This window comes from Lygodium microphyllum, chromosome 16 (assembly GCF_053477565.2).
Source record: "Lygodium microphyllum isolate KBCC chromosome 16, Lygodium_microphyllum_v1.1.10, whole genome shotgun sequence".
Lineage (NCBI taxonomy): Eukaryota > Viridiplantae > Streptophyta > Polypodiopsida > Schizaeales > Lygodiaceae > Lygodium > Lygodium microphyllum.
In genome coordinates this window covers 124,122,390-124,137,390 of record NC_141150.1, presented here as the reverse complement: position 1 = coordinate 124,137,390, position 15,001 = coordinate 124,122,390, and the positions used below count along the sequence as shown (strand labels likewise).

General features: G+C 40.2%; 1 protein-coding gene across 1 annotated transcript; it reads left to right on the top strand.

Annotated features, from left to right (window-relative positions):
* Positions 1-1,464: 1,464 nt before the first annotated feature.
* Positions 1,465-14,623, top strand: LOC148023368 (uncharacterized). The gene is made up of 3 exons (XM_087695378.1): positions 1,465-1,576; positions 13,699-14,483; positions 14,564-14,623. The coding sequence occupies exons 1-3, from the start codon at positions 1,465-1,467 to the stop codon at positions 14,621-14,623; spliced, it is 957 nt and encodes a 318-aa protein (XP_087551504.1).
* The last annotated feature ends 378 nt before the right edge of the window (positions 14,624-15,001 follow it).

The following is a 15,001-nucleotide window of genomic DNA, read 5'->3' as shown; positions in this document are numbered from 1 at the left end:
AACGATCAAGGAGCTTGGAATCAACCAGCCAGCGGTGGTGGTCAAATTGCCGGCATGAGGCTTAGGAAAAGCACTCCCCGAGCAAGGCTAGGAGATGACTGGTGACCAACATGCAAGAGCCGAAAGCGGAACTATAGCGCCTTCGAGGGAGGGCGTGTGGTCAATACTCCCCTCGGTGCCTCGCGGGAAGTCAGGTGTGAGGAACGCTCTTATCAAAGGCAAAGATCAGAAAAGTGTACAAGAATGCATGTATCTATGACAAAGCAAAACGGAGCCACCTGTGGAGGAAGCGCCTGTTATGGGACGGGTGGCTTATCATAAGAAAGCTCGCAACTTGGAATGGGACTTGTTGTGGGGGTGGAGTCATGAAAGAGACAGGAAGCCAGCCGCCAACAGCTAGAGAAGGGATGGACCAACATGCTTCAAACAAAGGATGAGAGCCGGAGACTACCCCCTTCATTCCTCAGAAAGGAGGACCTCAAGAAGAAAGAACCATGGACCTGAACCCAAGCAGTGGGATCTGCCTTAAACAGGGCAAGGTCGTGGGATTGGATGTATGTTAAACTCCTCTACCCACTACTATGCCAAAAGTGAGTGGGACAATAACGTGTGATTGGAAACACATAAAACTCCTCTACCCACCATCAAAGATGAAGATGAGTGGGCATCATGCAACACCGAAGGAAGGAACGGGTGAGGCCAAGAGAGCCAATAGTCCCTTGACGTCTGGGTGAGCCAAAAAGTGGCAACAGTCCCTTCAGGTTTCAGGGTGAACTCAAGATGAGCAACATTCCCTCAAGGTTCTGGGTGAGGCCAAGAGAGCCAACAATCCCCACAGGTTTGGGTGAGCTCAAGAAGGAGCAACGGTCCCTCAGGTGACGGGTGAGCCCAAGAGCGGCAACAACCCCAGGGTGAGCCAATATGGCAACAATCCCTTTATCGTGGATTAAGACAGCCGGGTCTAAGAGGGCCCCGTTGGTCAATTCGGCATAGTGATGCCTAAAGCTACCTCTTAGCCAGCAGGTCTCAGGGGATATTGAGATGTTTCACCCACACTCCTTGGCTAAAGCAATCTCTTTAGCACTAAATAGTGAAAAGAAACTTAGGGGTAATCGCATGAAGCAAGAGCATCAAAATTTTAATCAAGGCAAGAGGCCTGCTTTGTCTTTTATAAGTGACAGGTATAATAAATTCAAGCATCCCTTCTTTAAAAGAGAGGAAGCACAACCACACTCTTGGGAGGACAAGAAAGCAAAGGTCCTCAACAACAGTCAAGGCAACCACAACGGTTTTAACGGTCAAGGCGCTCATCCTAACTTCAAGAAGACCAACGGCACTTCCAACCAAAGGGCCGAGGACTGCTTGAAGAGGGTAAAGTGCTTCAATTATCATCGCCTAGGACATTATGCAGACAAATGCCCAATGAAGAAAGAAGAAAAAGCTCACCCTCTTGCTTAAGTCAACATGGTCGAAGATGAGCCTATCGTAGAAGAAGAAGCGGATTTGGAAGACAACGACGACTACGATGATGATTACGATCCAAACTATGAGGGTAATGATGATCAACCGAATGAAGGTAACCCTAAACCCTCATCCATTTCACCTTACACTCTTTTAAAAATCAAAGGTATTGTGCAAGGAAAAGAAGTGAGTATTTTGTTTGATGATGGAAGTAGCCATGATTTTACTTCGAATCACATTGCTAAATCTCTTAATCTACCTCTTACATCATATGGATACAAAGTTAAGATTGCTTTCAATAACCAAAGGTACAATTGCACTCAACAAGTGGAAAACTTAAAGATTTCAATTGAGAACTCTCAAGAGCGTACTTCTCTTGTTGCTCCATTGCATGGGATAGATATCATCTTAGGAATGCCATTTCGTCATGAATTAAATCCTAAGATTGATTATAGCAATCGTTCTCTTACTTTCATGTATGAAGGTCATCAAATTTGTTTACATACTGCATATGAAAGTGAAGATCAACCATTACTATCTCACACTCAAGCTAAAAGGGCCATTCGCAAACGAGATAAAGCATTTCTTGTGTACATTAATGAAATATCTGCTGCACAAGAATCACATTGTAATGATGCACAAAAAGAGTTTCTTGCTCAATTTCAAGAGTGTTTTATGCATGATTTAACACTTTTTTATGTCTCGACCTGAGGACCATAGCATAGAGACCATTCATGGTAGCGCACCCCTTTGTCGAGCTCCCTATCGCGTAAACCCTCTTGAACAACAAGAGATTAAGTCTCAAGTTCAAGAGCTACTCAACTGAGGGCTCATAAGACCAAGTAGTTCACCATACGGGGCACCTGTTCTCCTTGTCAAAAAGAAGAATCGTACATACTGCATGTGTATAGACTACCGCGCATTGAATAAGATCACTATCAAGAATAGGTTTCCTATTCCACGTATAGATGATCTATTGGACAAGCTTAAGGGGGCCACCACTTTTAGCAAGATGGATCTAAAATCAGGATATCACCAAGTGAGGATGACTAGTGAGGATATTTATAAGACGTTTCATACACAAACCGGTCATTATGAATTCCTTGTCATGCCATTTGGCTTGACAAATGCACCGGCCACCTTCACAAGGATGATGAATAGGATCTTCATAGATCACCAATACTTTGTTATAGTGTTCTTTGATGATATACTAGTCTTTAGTAAATCTGAAGAGGAACACAAGAAACATCTTGCCAAAGTTTTCCAATTACTCAAGGAAAATCAACTTTATCTAAACCCAGAGAAAAGTATGTTTTTCCAACAAGAAATTGAATACCTAGGCCACATAGTATCTAAGGAAGGGATAAAGGTTGACCCAAAGAAGATACAAGCTATCAATTCATGGCCAAGACCCAAAAACTTGCATGAACTTAGTTCTTTTCTTGGTTTATGTAGTTTTTACACGAAATTTGTGCGCAATTTTTCATATAAAGCTCACTATCTCACATTGTTGCTAAAGAAGAATACACCTTACACATAGAGTAAAGTGCAGGATCAGTCTTTTCAAGCACTTAAATACGCTTTAACACATGCACCAGTACTCCAATTACCTGATTTTAATCGTCCCTCCTTTGTGGTTGTTACTGATGCTAGTGGAAAAGGTTTGGGTGTTGTTTTAATGCAGGATAACCATCCACTTGCTTATGAAAGCACGAAATTTAGACCAGCACAGGTTAAGTATAGCACATATGATAAGGAATTGTCTGATGTAGTGCATGCACTTAAAATTTGGAAGCATTATTTGATGGGTATTGACTTTGTTATAAAAACTGTTCATCAAAGTTTAAAACATTTATTCTCACAGCCATTGATTTCAGATAGGCATATTAAGTGGGCTGTATTTATTCAAATTTTTCAACCAATTCTTCAATACCATCTTGGTCAGATGCTTTGAGTAGAAAGACAACTCTTAATCACCTACTATCGGTCATTCATAGTATTTCATTTGAATCTATGCGTGACACTTATGCACTTTATGATGATTTTAAGCATATTTGGACTCAAATGAATCAACCCAATGCACAATCAATTGTTGATTACTCTATTCAAGACAAATTTCTCTATTTTCAAAAGAAATTGTGCATCTCTAAACCATTTCGAAACCCTCTCATAGAGAAATTGCATAATCCACCTTATGCGGGACATAGAGGTGTAGCAGCCACATTTCAAAATCTATCTCGTGACTTCTTTTGGCCTCTTATGAAACAAGATGTCAAATCCTTTGTTGCTGAATGTTTGATTTGTCAAAAGGTTCAGTCTACCATAAGCAAGAAGTTGGGGTTACTCCATCCACTCTCTATTCTCGAGAGACCTTGGGAACATATTTTTGTTACGTTGTTTCCTCTAACGATGCATAAGCATGACATGATTTGGACCATCATAGATCATTTTAGCAAACATGCTTATTTCATTCCTTGTAATAAGAAATTGTCTGCACCTCAAGCCGCTAACTTATTTTTGAAGCATGTGTTCACTCACCATGGGTTACCTAAGGTAATAGTATCTGATAGAGATTCCACGTTTTGTAGTGCATTTTGGCAAGCTTTATTCTCTAATCTAGGTACTACCTTAGACTATTCTACTACATTCCATCCACAATCCAATGGTCAGAGTGATATCACTAATCGCACAATCATTGATTTGCTCAAAGCTTATGTTCATACACAACCAAAACAGTGGGATGACTACATACACATTTTGCAATTTGCATACAATAACACCACTCATTCTGCTACTAGAAAAGCACCTTTTGAAATAGTATATGGTCACACACTCCCTACACCTATTACACGATTATCAAATACTATTCCTGCTGCTGCTGACAATTTAATTGTTGATTTTGATAAAATTTATGCTGATGTTTGTGCTGCCATTTCCCACTCGCAAGAATTGTTTACTCGTCAAGCTAATAAGCACAGGAAGCCTTATCTTTTTAAGACAGGAGATTATGTGATTCTTCACATTCAAAAGCGTCATATCAAAAGTGTTTACACTAACCCCTTTGTGAAGCTAGCACCACGATTTTATGGACCTTTCAAAGTCATTCACAAAATTAATGATGTTGCATATCGTCTTGAATTGCCTAATCATTGGAAGATACATAATTTTTTTCATATTAGTCTCTTGAAACCTTTCAAGGGTACTATTCCATCTCATCCTATATATGATGAAGCTCCTCAATTGGTGGATCAAGAGGAACAACTACTCCCTGATGCTATAGTGGACCATGAGACTACCACCACACGTGTTGGTTCTGTGTAAAACCATTATCTTGTGACTTTTAAGAACCATCCTAGAGAAGATGCTAAATGGTTTCCCTAAACGTTTTTCCGTACTTATCCCGAACTTCTGGACTCTTATAATCACACACTAGATAGTTATGAGTGAAGCAACTGAGGACAGTTGCTATCCTAGGTAGGAGGGATGTTACGAGGTGTCCGTACCCTCCTAGTGTGTAACATCCATGGTTAATGGGCACTATACTCTTATGGATAGCTGGATTGAATTGATCGATTTATTGTCTGTTGTTGGTGTATTAAATACTAATTGTGTGTGATGGACAACTGTAGGTTGGAGAGAGTGATAATGAAGTAAAGGGCAGGATCAACGGATGGCGGGAACACATTTTGGACGGCTTACTAGTAGCCGAGATTACCCAGATTTTTATTATGACTATGGTTAATAGTCACTTGTAAATAAATACCCTAAGAGGGTGCACTTGTAAATAGCCTTGAGATAAACAGATAAGACATACAATAAAAATAGGAGCTTGCTTTTGGGATAAAAGCTCCTTCTTGTAAATAAAGAAGTCATTTGTCGTGCACCCTAGTTTTGGCACAAAGGGCACCCTTTAATATATAAATACTCAAGATGGAAAGGGTGCCGCCATTTGGAGGGGGAGATTGAACCCATTCTTGTGTTGATGCTTTTATTTGATCTTTACCCTATGTTACACTCTATGCATGGAGATTTCAATTGTTATGCTTGATCTTTATGCAATCTTGTGTAAGTTTGTGCGTACTTGAGGGATCTTGTCCCTTTCAAAGTTAGTGAACTTAGAGTTTCCTAGAGAACTATGTAAATTTAATAGTATGAATTTTCTTACTCAAAAATTACCTCCTTGGAGTTTTTCGCTCTCGGAAGGTTGACATACCCGAATTTGAGTAAGAAATGAAAGTTTCTCTTCCAAACTATTGTGGATAAGGAGAAAGAATGTAAGTGGAATTAGCACGAAAGGAAAAAATGTGAAAACTTTCCACTCCAGGAGCACCCAATGGAGAAGAGAGAATGTAAGAACTTTAGCAAGTCCTCAAAAGAGGGGTAAAACACATTTTTAGCACATTCTCAGCCAATCAAACAAAGAACTACAAGAAGAGAGGCACCTCTTGTTGCTAAAATGAGCCCTACATAGTCACCTGGCCCTCTAAAGGCTAAACTAAGCCCTACACAGTCACCTGGCCCCCTAGAGGCTATATAAAGGCCCCCTACCTACATCATTGCCTAACCCATACGGAAGAGAAATCTTGTTTGACAACCTCTATTTAATCATTTTTGCTAGTAGGAAAACGTAATTTATCATTTTTCGCTAGTAGAATATGTAATTTTTCTCTTTTATTTATTCAAACTAGAGATTCTTTACTCTAGAAACATAAATACTCACTCCTCTTTACATGGATTATATATTTATTTATTTATTTTTTGAAAAAAGGCTCAATTTTATTTTTAATTGAGAAGGTAGTGTCATTATAATGATGAAATTTTGGGAAATCTAATTAAAGAGTTACTTTAGAAAATTGAGTAGGGGACTAGGAGAAGATAAATAGATGTGTAATTATGGAGTTTAAAACTCTAAAATTAGTGAAAAAATAACATAGAATTTATGGGGAAATTAACTAAACACTTAATTAAGCTAAGAGGATTTGTTAATCACTTCCTCTCACTTAGTATAACCTAGGATAATTTTCCCCTTAATTTGTGAATTAAGAGTATAGAGAATTTTCTAATTTAATGAGTTTTTAGGAATAAATTTATTAGGGAAATTATTTAGAAGAGTTGGAAAATTATGAAATTTGGAATTGAGGCCTCTTAGCACCTATAATATTGATTTGCTCCTTGGTGCTCAATATTGAAATAGACATAAGCTAGCTTGATCTCTATGTCCTTCTTCTCTTGTAATGAATTGATTCACTTGAGCCTTAGATTTGTCACCTTGATTTGCTTTAGGATTATATCTCACTATTTGAGATCCAACATTAGACTAACTTTCATTACCCTTGAATGCTCCTTGCGGTCCTCTAAATCCACCTATTTTTTAATGTGCTATTGCTAGAAGTTCCTTTGGGAAAGATTCATAAAATTCTAGAAGCTAGAGGATTAGTTTGATCTGAGAAGCCTTTATTGGGGTTAGGTTCTTGGTTAAAGTTCTTGTTAGGGTCCCAAGAGTTGTGAACATTTGAAGGATTTAGGTTTGAGGGTTGATGTAGATTAGGGTTTGGAGGACAATCTCTAGCACAATGTCTTGGATCAAGACAATTAAGGCACAAATTCTCTTTGAAGGCCTTCTCTTTAAGGAAAATAGGTAGCTAACTTATCTCCCATTGAGGATTAGGTTTGAAGCTGGAATGATTCCACTTAACATCCCAATTTGGTAGAGGTTCCTCCTTGCACTTCTTGGTTAAATTCACTTCTTACTCCATTGGCTTCCCACCATCCAATACGTCTATGAAAGTAGCCAATCAAAGAGATTGCAAATGAGAATTCAATGGAGGGTTCAAAGCTATAATGAATCTAGCCACCTTGACTTCTTAAGTCATTCTTGGAGATGCATATTGCAACAAGATGAGGAAGTGATGATAATATCCCTCCAAATCATTAGGGGAACTTTGAGGTCATTTTTTTGCCTTTTAGCATGTAGAGAGAGAGTGCTCTTAGCCAATGAGAGGAGAGCTTACGCTATGGAATCTTTCTTTTTAAAAATAAGAAGTGCATTTCTTTTGCTAATTTTATTTAGGGGAAAATTCGTGAAAGGGTCTTTTTCATGTCAGAAGTCACCTTTTTTCTCCTCTAGCTCTTCCTTTTTCACCCCCAAACCATCATGACAAATGTCGAGCTCAGCCTTCTCTCTTCACGAGGCCACCTACTTTCTTTAGAGCCAAAGCTGTTGAGATATCGAGCTCCACTCGTGATACGCCAGGGTGACCGTTGTATATTTATGTCACCGACTTGTCAGTTGCAGACGCGGTTGGTACACCGCCCATGAATAATAGCTACATGATAGCTATCCTTATCTACTCTAGTTCGTGGCTCAGTTAGTATGCCACCTTAGTTAGTTGAGTTTGGTTTGAGACCCATATAGAGGGTTCTTCTATTTCTTTGTACTTGAGTTCTTTTGGCTTACACAACTAAGAAGAGGAAAACTGTTTTCAGCCTCCACCCTTGTGTGTCTTCCCCCATTGTGCAAGCAAGAAAGCTTCAAGCGAGACTCCTTCCTTCTCTCCCACAATCTTGACATGGTATCAGAGCCTTGTTCGTGGTAAGGAGCTCAAGAAAGCAAGCCAAGCTCGCGGTGGTCTGGTAAGAGGAGCAGTGTTGCTTTCATTTCCTGTTTTGGGAGCAGATCTCTGCAGGTAGCACAGCCGGAAATTGCAGGAGTGCATTGTCTCAGGTTGAGACGCCCTTCGCGGTGAAGCAAGAGGGCAGTATATGCTCCTCGGCGACCTTGTTTTTTTGATTTGAGGCCATTTCGGGGCCTGTTTTGCAGACGGAAGTTTTCTGCACGCACTCAAGAAAAGGCTCAGTTTTATGCTGTGCGACCACTGTTCTACAGGTCGGTGAGAAGTTACTGTAGAAATTGCATCGTATGCTTGTGCGCAGAGACATTGGGAGTTTCAGAATCATCCTTGGTTCCTATTTATGCAAAATCGTCACTAGGAAGTGACTGTGTGGTCAAATACCACTTTCGCCAGTTTTGCAGATTTGCCCTTGTGAGGGTGAAGCTGTGTTTTTTGCAGTGACAGAATTTCTTGCAGTATTCTGTAATGGCGTCTGATTCTCTTTCACAGATTGTCACTGAAAAGCTTGATAAGAACAACTTCCAGGCATGGAAGTTTAGAATGACGAATTTCCTTATGGGAAAAGGATATTGGGAATTTGTTGCAGGAAATGAAGAAGAACCAGTTCTTCCTGATGTTCCCAATCAACAGCAAATGCAGGCATTTAAAACATGGCATGAGAGAGCCAGGAAAGTTATGTACTGGCTGTCTATCAGCATTTCAGACTCTATGATTGTGCATATTCAGGATGCAAGTACGCCAAAGGAGGCATGGGATACTTTGTCAAAAATGTATAGCACAAATACGCAAGCCAGGAAAATGCAGCTCAAGCAAGAGTTGCACAATGTGCAAAGAGAAAATATGAGCATCAACGACTACCACATGAAGGTGAAGAAGATTGCAGATGCACTTGCTTCCATTGGGTCGCCAGTGGAAGATGATGATTTAGTTTCCGTGACCTTGAATGGTCTGGGAAAGGATTATGCACAGTTTCGGACATCCATTTCAGTTCGTGAAAGATTTCCTGATTTTGAGGAGTTGATTGCTCTTCTAATTTCTGAGGAGCAGAGAAATGGTGGTGCATCTTCTTCAGGAGGAACTTCAAAAGAAGCTGTCTTCTACTCAAATGCTGGAAGAGGTAGAGGCAGAGGTAGAGGAGGCCGATTTGGAGGTCGTGGTAGAAATCAGAATATGCAGCAAACTCAAGAAAACCAGTCCTATGGAGGAGGACGTGGTAACTCTAGAGGCAGGGGGAGCCAAAGAGGTCGTGGTGGATGGCAAAGAGGTCAAAATGCAAACAGTAATGTTGAATGCTACTACTGTGGTAAAATGGGTCATATGGCTAAAGACTGCTATAAAAAGCAGAATGACATCATGAATGGAAAACTGCAACAAGGGAATTATGCATCTTCTAGTAGACAGGGTGATGACAGAAATGAGCATTTGTTCATGGTGCAGCACATGAACAATTCTATGACAAGTGCAGAAGAAAGCAATGATGTATGGTATGTTGACTCAGGTGCATCAAACCACATGACAGGTCATGCAGAATGGATGGAGGATGCAAAGAAAATGGAAAAACCAGGATTTGTGGAGACTGGTGATGATACTGCACATCCTATTGTGCAGATTGGAAAAATTCCCTTGTCTATGCAGGGTGGGAAAAAGAAATACCTGTCCGATGTATTTCATGTCCCGAATATCACCAAGAATCTGGTTTCAGTTGGTCAAATGGTTGAACAGGGCTTGCAGGTCAGATTTAATCCTCATGGATGCTTTGTTGAGGATATGAAAAATAAAGGTCGCTTGATAGCAAAAGGAAAGAAGAAGGGCAGAATGTTTACGTTGGATGCAGACATGTCTGAATTGAGTGCAGCAATGTTTGCACATGGGACCGGTGTAGTTGCAGATATTGATATCTGGCATAAACGCATTGGCCATGTTAATGTACAGCGACTTAAATCAATGCAGGCCCAAAATATTGTTGCAGGTTTGCCGAAATTCAAGGTTGCAGAAATGCATAAGGTATGTGAAGCCTGTCAGTTTGGAAAACAGGCAAGGAAACCATTTCCTAGACATGTTCAAGAGAGTGAGAAGCCATTGGAATTAATTCACTCTGATGTGTGGACAACTAAAGCTGCATCTCTTGGAGGCTGTCATTATTTTGTCAGTTTTATTGATGACTATAGCAGAAAAGTTTGGGTGTATTTTATGAAAAAGAAAAGTGAAGTTTTTGGGCATTTCAAAACTCTTAAAGCTATGGTTGAAAAAGAAACAGGCTTGCAGATAAAATGCCTAAGGTCAGATGGAGGGGGAGAGTACCTCTCAAATGAGTTTGCAAAGTTCTTGCAGGAGCATGGCATAAAGCAGCAATATTCATGCAGTTATACCCCACAACAAAATGGAATTGCAGAAAGGAAAAACAGGCATATTGGAGAGGTATCTCGTGCCATGCTCAATGAAAAAGACTTGCCAGATTTTTATTGGGCTGAAGCAGTTGCTACAGCAGTCTACATAATGAACAGGACTCCCACTGCAGCAATACATGGAATGACTCCAGAGGAGAGGTATACTGGTAGGAAACCAGATATTTCTCATTTGAAAATTTTTGGTTGCATTGCCTATGTACATGTGCCAGATGAGCTGAGATCCAAGTTGGATCCAAAAGCTGAGAAGTGCATCTTTATTGGTTACTCTCTGCAGCAAAAAGGGTATAGATGCTATAACCCTTCTACTCGTAAGTTTACAGTGAGCAGAGATGTTGTTTTTGATGAGATGAGTAGCTGGTATAAACCAGTAAATGTGATTGATGATGAAGATGCACAAAATGGTAATGCTACACAGAATTCACAGCAGCAGTCACAAAATATTAGTGGACCTGGAGCGTCCTCTAGCAGTGGTTCACATTCTTCGCCATGGACAGGCAGATTGAGATCAGGAGAATCTTCTCAAAGCAATGCAGATAGTGGTATGCAGGTATCACGAAAAGGAAAAGAGAAGGTTGATCAGCCCATGTTTGATGTGAATGCAGGTCACTCTTATGTGGATGGTGAATCCAGTGGCTCAGAACAGAGCATTGATGATGAGTTGGGTATTCCTTCTATTGTTACACCTGGAGTAAGGAAGACCAGGGATGTTTTGAGAGCACCTGGGAGTGAACCTACTTTGCGCAGGTCTACGAGAGCTAGGTATCTTGTGGATAGGCTGAAATATGATGGATTTACAGCCATTCACTATGCATATATGGTCAAAGTGATACAGGAACCAGAACCCACTTCTTTTGAGCAAGCCATGGGAAAAGAAAAATGGGAGAAAGCCATGGATGAAGAAATGGATGCCTTGGAAGCAAATGCTACATGGGAATTGGTACCTTTGCCTAAAGGTAAAAATGCAATTGGCTGTAAGTGGGTTTATAAGGTGAAGCACAATGCAGATGGTTCTGTGAACAGATACAAGGCAAGATTAGTAGTCAAGGGGTATGCACAAACATATGGCATTGACTATGAAGAAACATTTAGTCCGGTTGCAAGGATGGCAACCGTAAGAGCAGTCATTGCTATGGCTGCATCAAAGGGATGGTCTTTACATCAGATGGATGTAAAGAATGCCTTCTTGCATGGTGATTTGCAAGAAGAGGTCTATATGGAGCAGCCACCAGGTTATGTGCATGCTGTTCATCCTGAGTTTGTTTGCAGGTTGAAGAAAGCCTTGTATGGCTTGAAGCAAGCACCTAGAGCATGGTCTGACAAGATAGGACAGTATCTTGTCACTATTGGCTTTCAGATTTCCAAGGCAGATTTCTCACTTTATGTGAGAAAAACAGAGAAAGGTATTATGCTACTTGTCATTTATGTTGATGATTTGATTATGACAGGTGACAGTGATGAAGATATCCTTCATGTGAAAATGCTATTGAAGCAGAAGTTTGAGATGAAGGATTTGGGAGAGCTGCGTTATTTCTTGGGCATTGAGGTGATTAGATCACCAAGTGGGATACAGCTCTTGCAGAGGCAGTATGGATTGGACATGCTGTCCAAATATGGGATGACAGGCTGTAAGCCTATTTCAGTTCCTTTGGAGCAAAATGTGAAGCTGAGCACAGATGCAGGTGAGCTTCTAGAAGACCCTACTATGTACAGACGCATAGTAGGAAGCTTGATTTATATGACTATTACCAGGCCAGATTTGAGCTATGCTGTTGGATTGGTAAGTCAGTTTATGCAGGCTCCAAGGAAACCACATTTGGATGCGGCTAGACGCATACTCAGGTATGTGAAGTCCACATTGCAGTATGGACTATTTTATGAGACTGGGGTTCAGATACAGTTGCATGGATACACTGATGCTGATTGGGCTGGTAGTATTTCTGATAGACGATCTACCAGTGGATATGTATTCTCTTTTGGGAGTGCTGCAGTCACTTGGAGCAGCAAGAAACAGCCTACAGTTGCCTTGTCGAGCACAGAGGCTGAGTACAGGGGTGCAGCAATGGCTGCATGTGAGGTAGCTTGGTTGCATAAGCTACTTTATGATATGCATCAGTCTACAGATGGGCCAGTTGTCATTTATTGTGACAACATGAGTAGTATACACTTGGCAAATAACCCAGTCTATCATGCTAGAACAAAGCACATTGAGGTGCATTATCACTATGTGCGAGAGAGGGTTTTACTAGGTCTTATTGATCTAGTTTATGTCAGCACAGAGGATCAGGTAGCTGACATATTCACGAAGGCATTGGGCGCAGAGAAGCTGCGCAAGTTCAGAGACCTGCTTGGTGTGCAGGAATTGGGATTGAGCTCGAGGGGGAGTGTTGAGATATCGAGCTCCACTCGTGATACGCCAGGGTGACCGTTGTATATTTATGTCACCGACTTGTCAGTTGCAGACGCGGTTGGTACACCGCCCATGAATAATAGCTACATGATAGCTATCCTTATCTACTCTAGTTCGTGGCTCAGTTAGTATGCCACCTTAGTTAGTTGAGTTTGGTTTGAGACCCATATAGAGGGTTCTTCTATTTCTTTGTACTTGAGTTCTTTTGGCTTACACAACTAAGAAGAGGAAAACTGTTTTCAGCCTCCACCCTTGTGTGTCTTCCCCCATTGTGCAAGCAAGAAAGCTTCAAGCGAGACTCCTTCCTTCTCTCCCACAATCTTGACAAAAGCACCCCCCCCTTTCTCGCCATTTTGAATTTTGTTGTTCCCCCTTCTCCTTCTCTTGCTCATTCTTCTTCTTCATTTTTTGGCTATAGAAAACTATGCCAGATCTAAACGTCCTAGTACCTCCATTGAATATATATCCACATATAATACATTTGATTTGCAGGAGGGTAGATGGATTCCTATTACCATAGCTAAGGGTAGTTGGATAACTATGCAACAAAACAGGAAAAAGAAACAGGTAACCACCAATCCATTCATTTCGTGTTGGAAAGGAAGAGTGAAGGATTTTAGACATGGCTCAAACATGAAGACAATAAAAGAGGTGCTGGTACAACATGTTTTTATGCATACCATCTTCAACCAAATACTTGGGATCTTCCTTTACACAGGCCTAACTATAAGTTCTCTTTGCATGTTAAAACTGAAGTTAGATTTATAGCATTTAGCTTTTTATTTTGTAGATTTATATCCCTCCAACTTAGAGGAATGGCAGCCAGTGGAGTGTATTGTTGATATTATTGATGTTTTTCATGCCTCTGTTGGAGAGGAACTCTATAAAGGAAGAACAAGAGGGTTGCTTGCAGAGAATGGTGTGTTCTTTTATGACCATTTCTATGTCTCTCCTAACTCACAAGGATCATGGGGTTCTCTGACCAAGCTTCCACTTCCTGATTTTGGGTGTGAGGAGTGGCCTTTACCAAATTCTAGCACAAGTGAGTGCTATAGATGTAAGCTATTCAATGAACTTCAGATATGTATGAAACCTAATATTGCCAGTAAACAGAGAAAAATTGTCCTCTTCATGCCTATCCTTGTGTTTGTAGACTTCTTCTCTAATATGCAAGCTAGAAGGTGTAAAACTTTATTCTCAGTGAGAAGCTTACAAGCAAAAAATGTTCTTCAGTTTCTTGATGAAGGCTGGGACACAAAAGTAGTTAGTGGAATCACATGTAAGGTGCATCAAGAGTCAATTTCTTGCAAGTATATGGTTGCTACACAAAACTTCATTTTGACGTTTTATTATAGTAGATGGCACCATGTGGGTGGTGTCATAATCCCTCTAGACCAAGACATGGAAGATTTTGGCGTGATTCCAGTCATTGATCTTGATTTGTGGCTCAACAATGAAGTTATCACTATTTTAAAGATAAGGGCCATGTGTACATTGCAACAAGTGAGACAGAATCTTCTAAATGAAAAAATTGAATCGCCAAAGTCATTTTCTTTCAAAGTGGATGACAAAAAGGCAATTTTTTTGACACTAACATTAATGTTCTTAACATTTCATACTAGCATGCATATCTTCTTACTTTACACTCTTTGCAGGTCTCTAAAAGGAGTGAAAGGAATATAAGATGCAAAGACATCCAAAATACTGCTGTTTAAGTAATTAGGTAAAAGAAACATGAAAACATAATCAGATTGATTTCTTCAAAGACTTACATATCAAATTACTTTGAATTATATTTACAAGTGCAAACTTTTGTTTTCCTTTTCTGTAGGAGATTACATATCTCGGATTAAGAAGGTTGCTGGAGATTACTATCAAGGATTTACAAAATGCTGGAGAAATACAAAAAACTTCCACCTGAATGTAACCCAAAAGGGAAAGATGTACAAAGTATTTTTTTAATGAGAAGAGTCAATCTATTTCTTGTGTCTTGGACTCATCCTAGTAGAGGCAAGTATTGGCTTTGAAGGGGTGCTTGGTGGTGTTCTCTCTTCTGCCTTTCTTGCTTTCTTCTTTTGCTTCACCTTCTTATC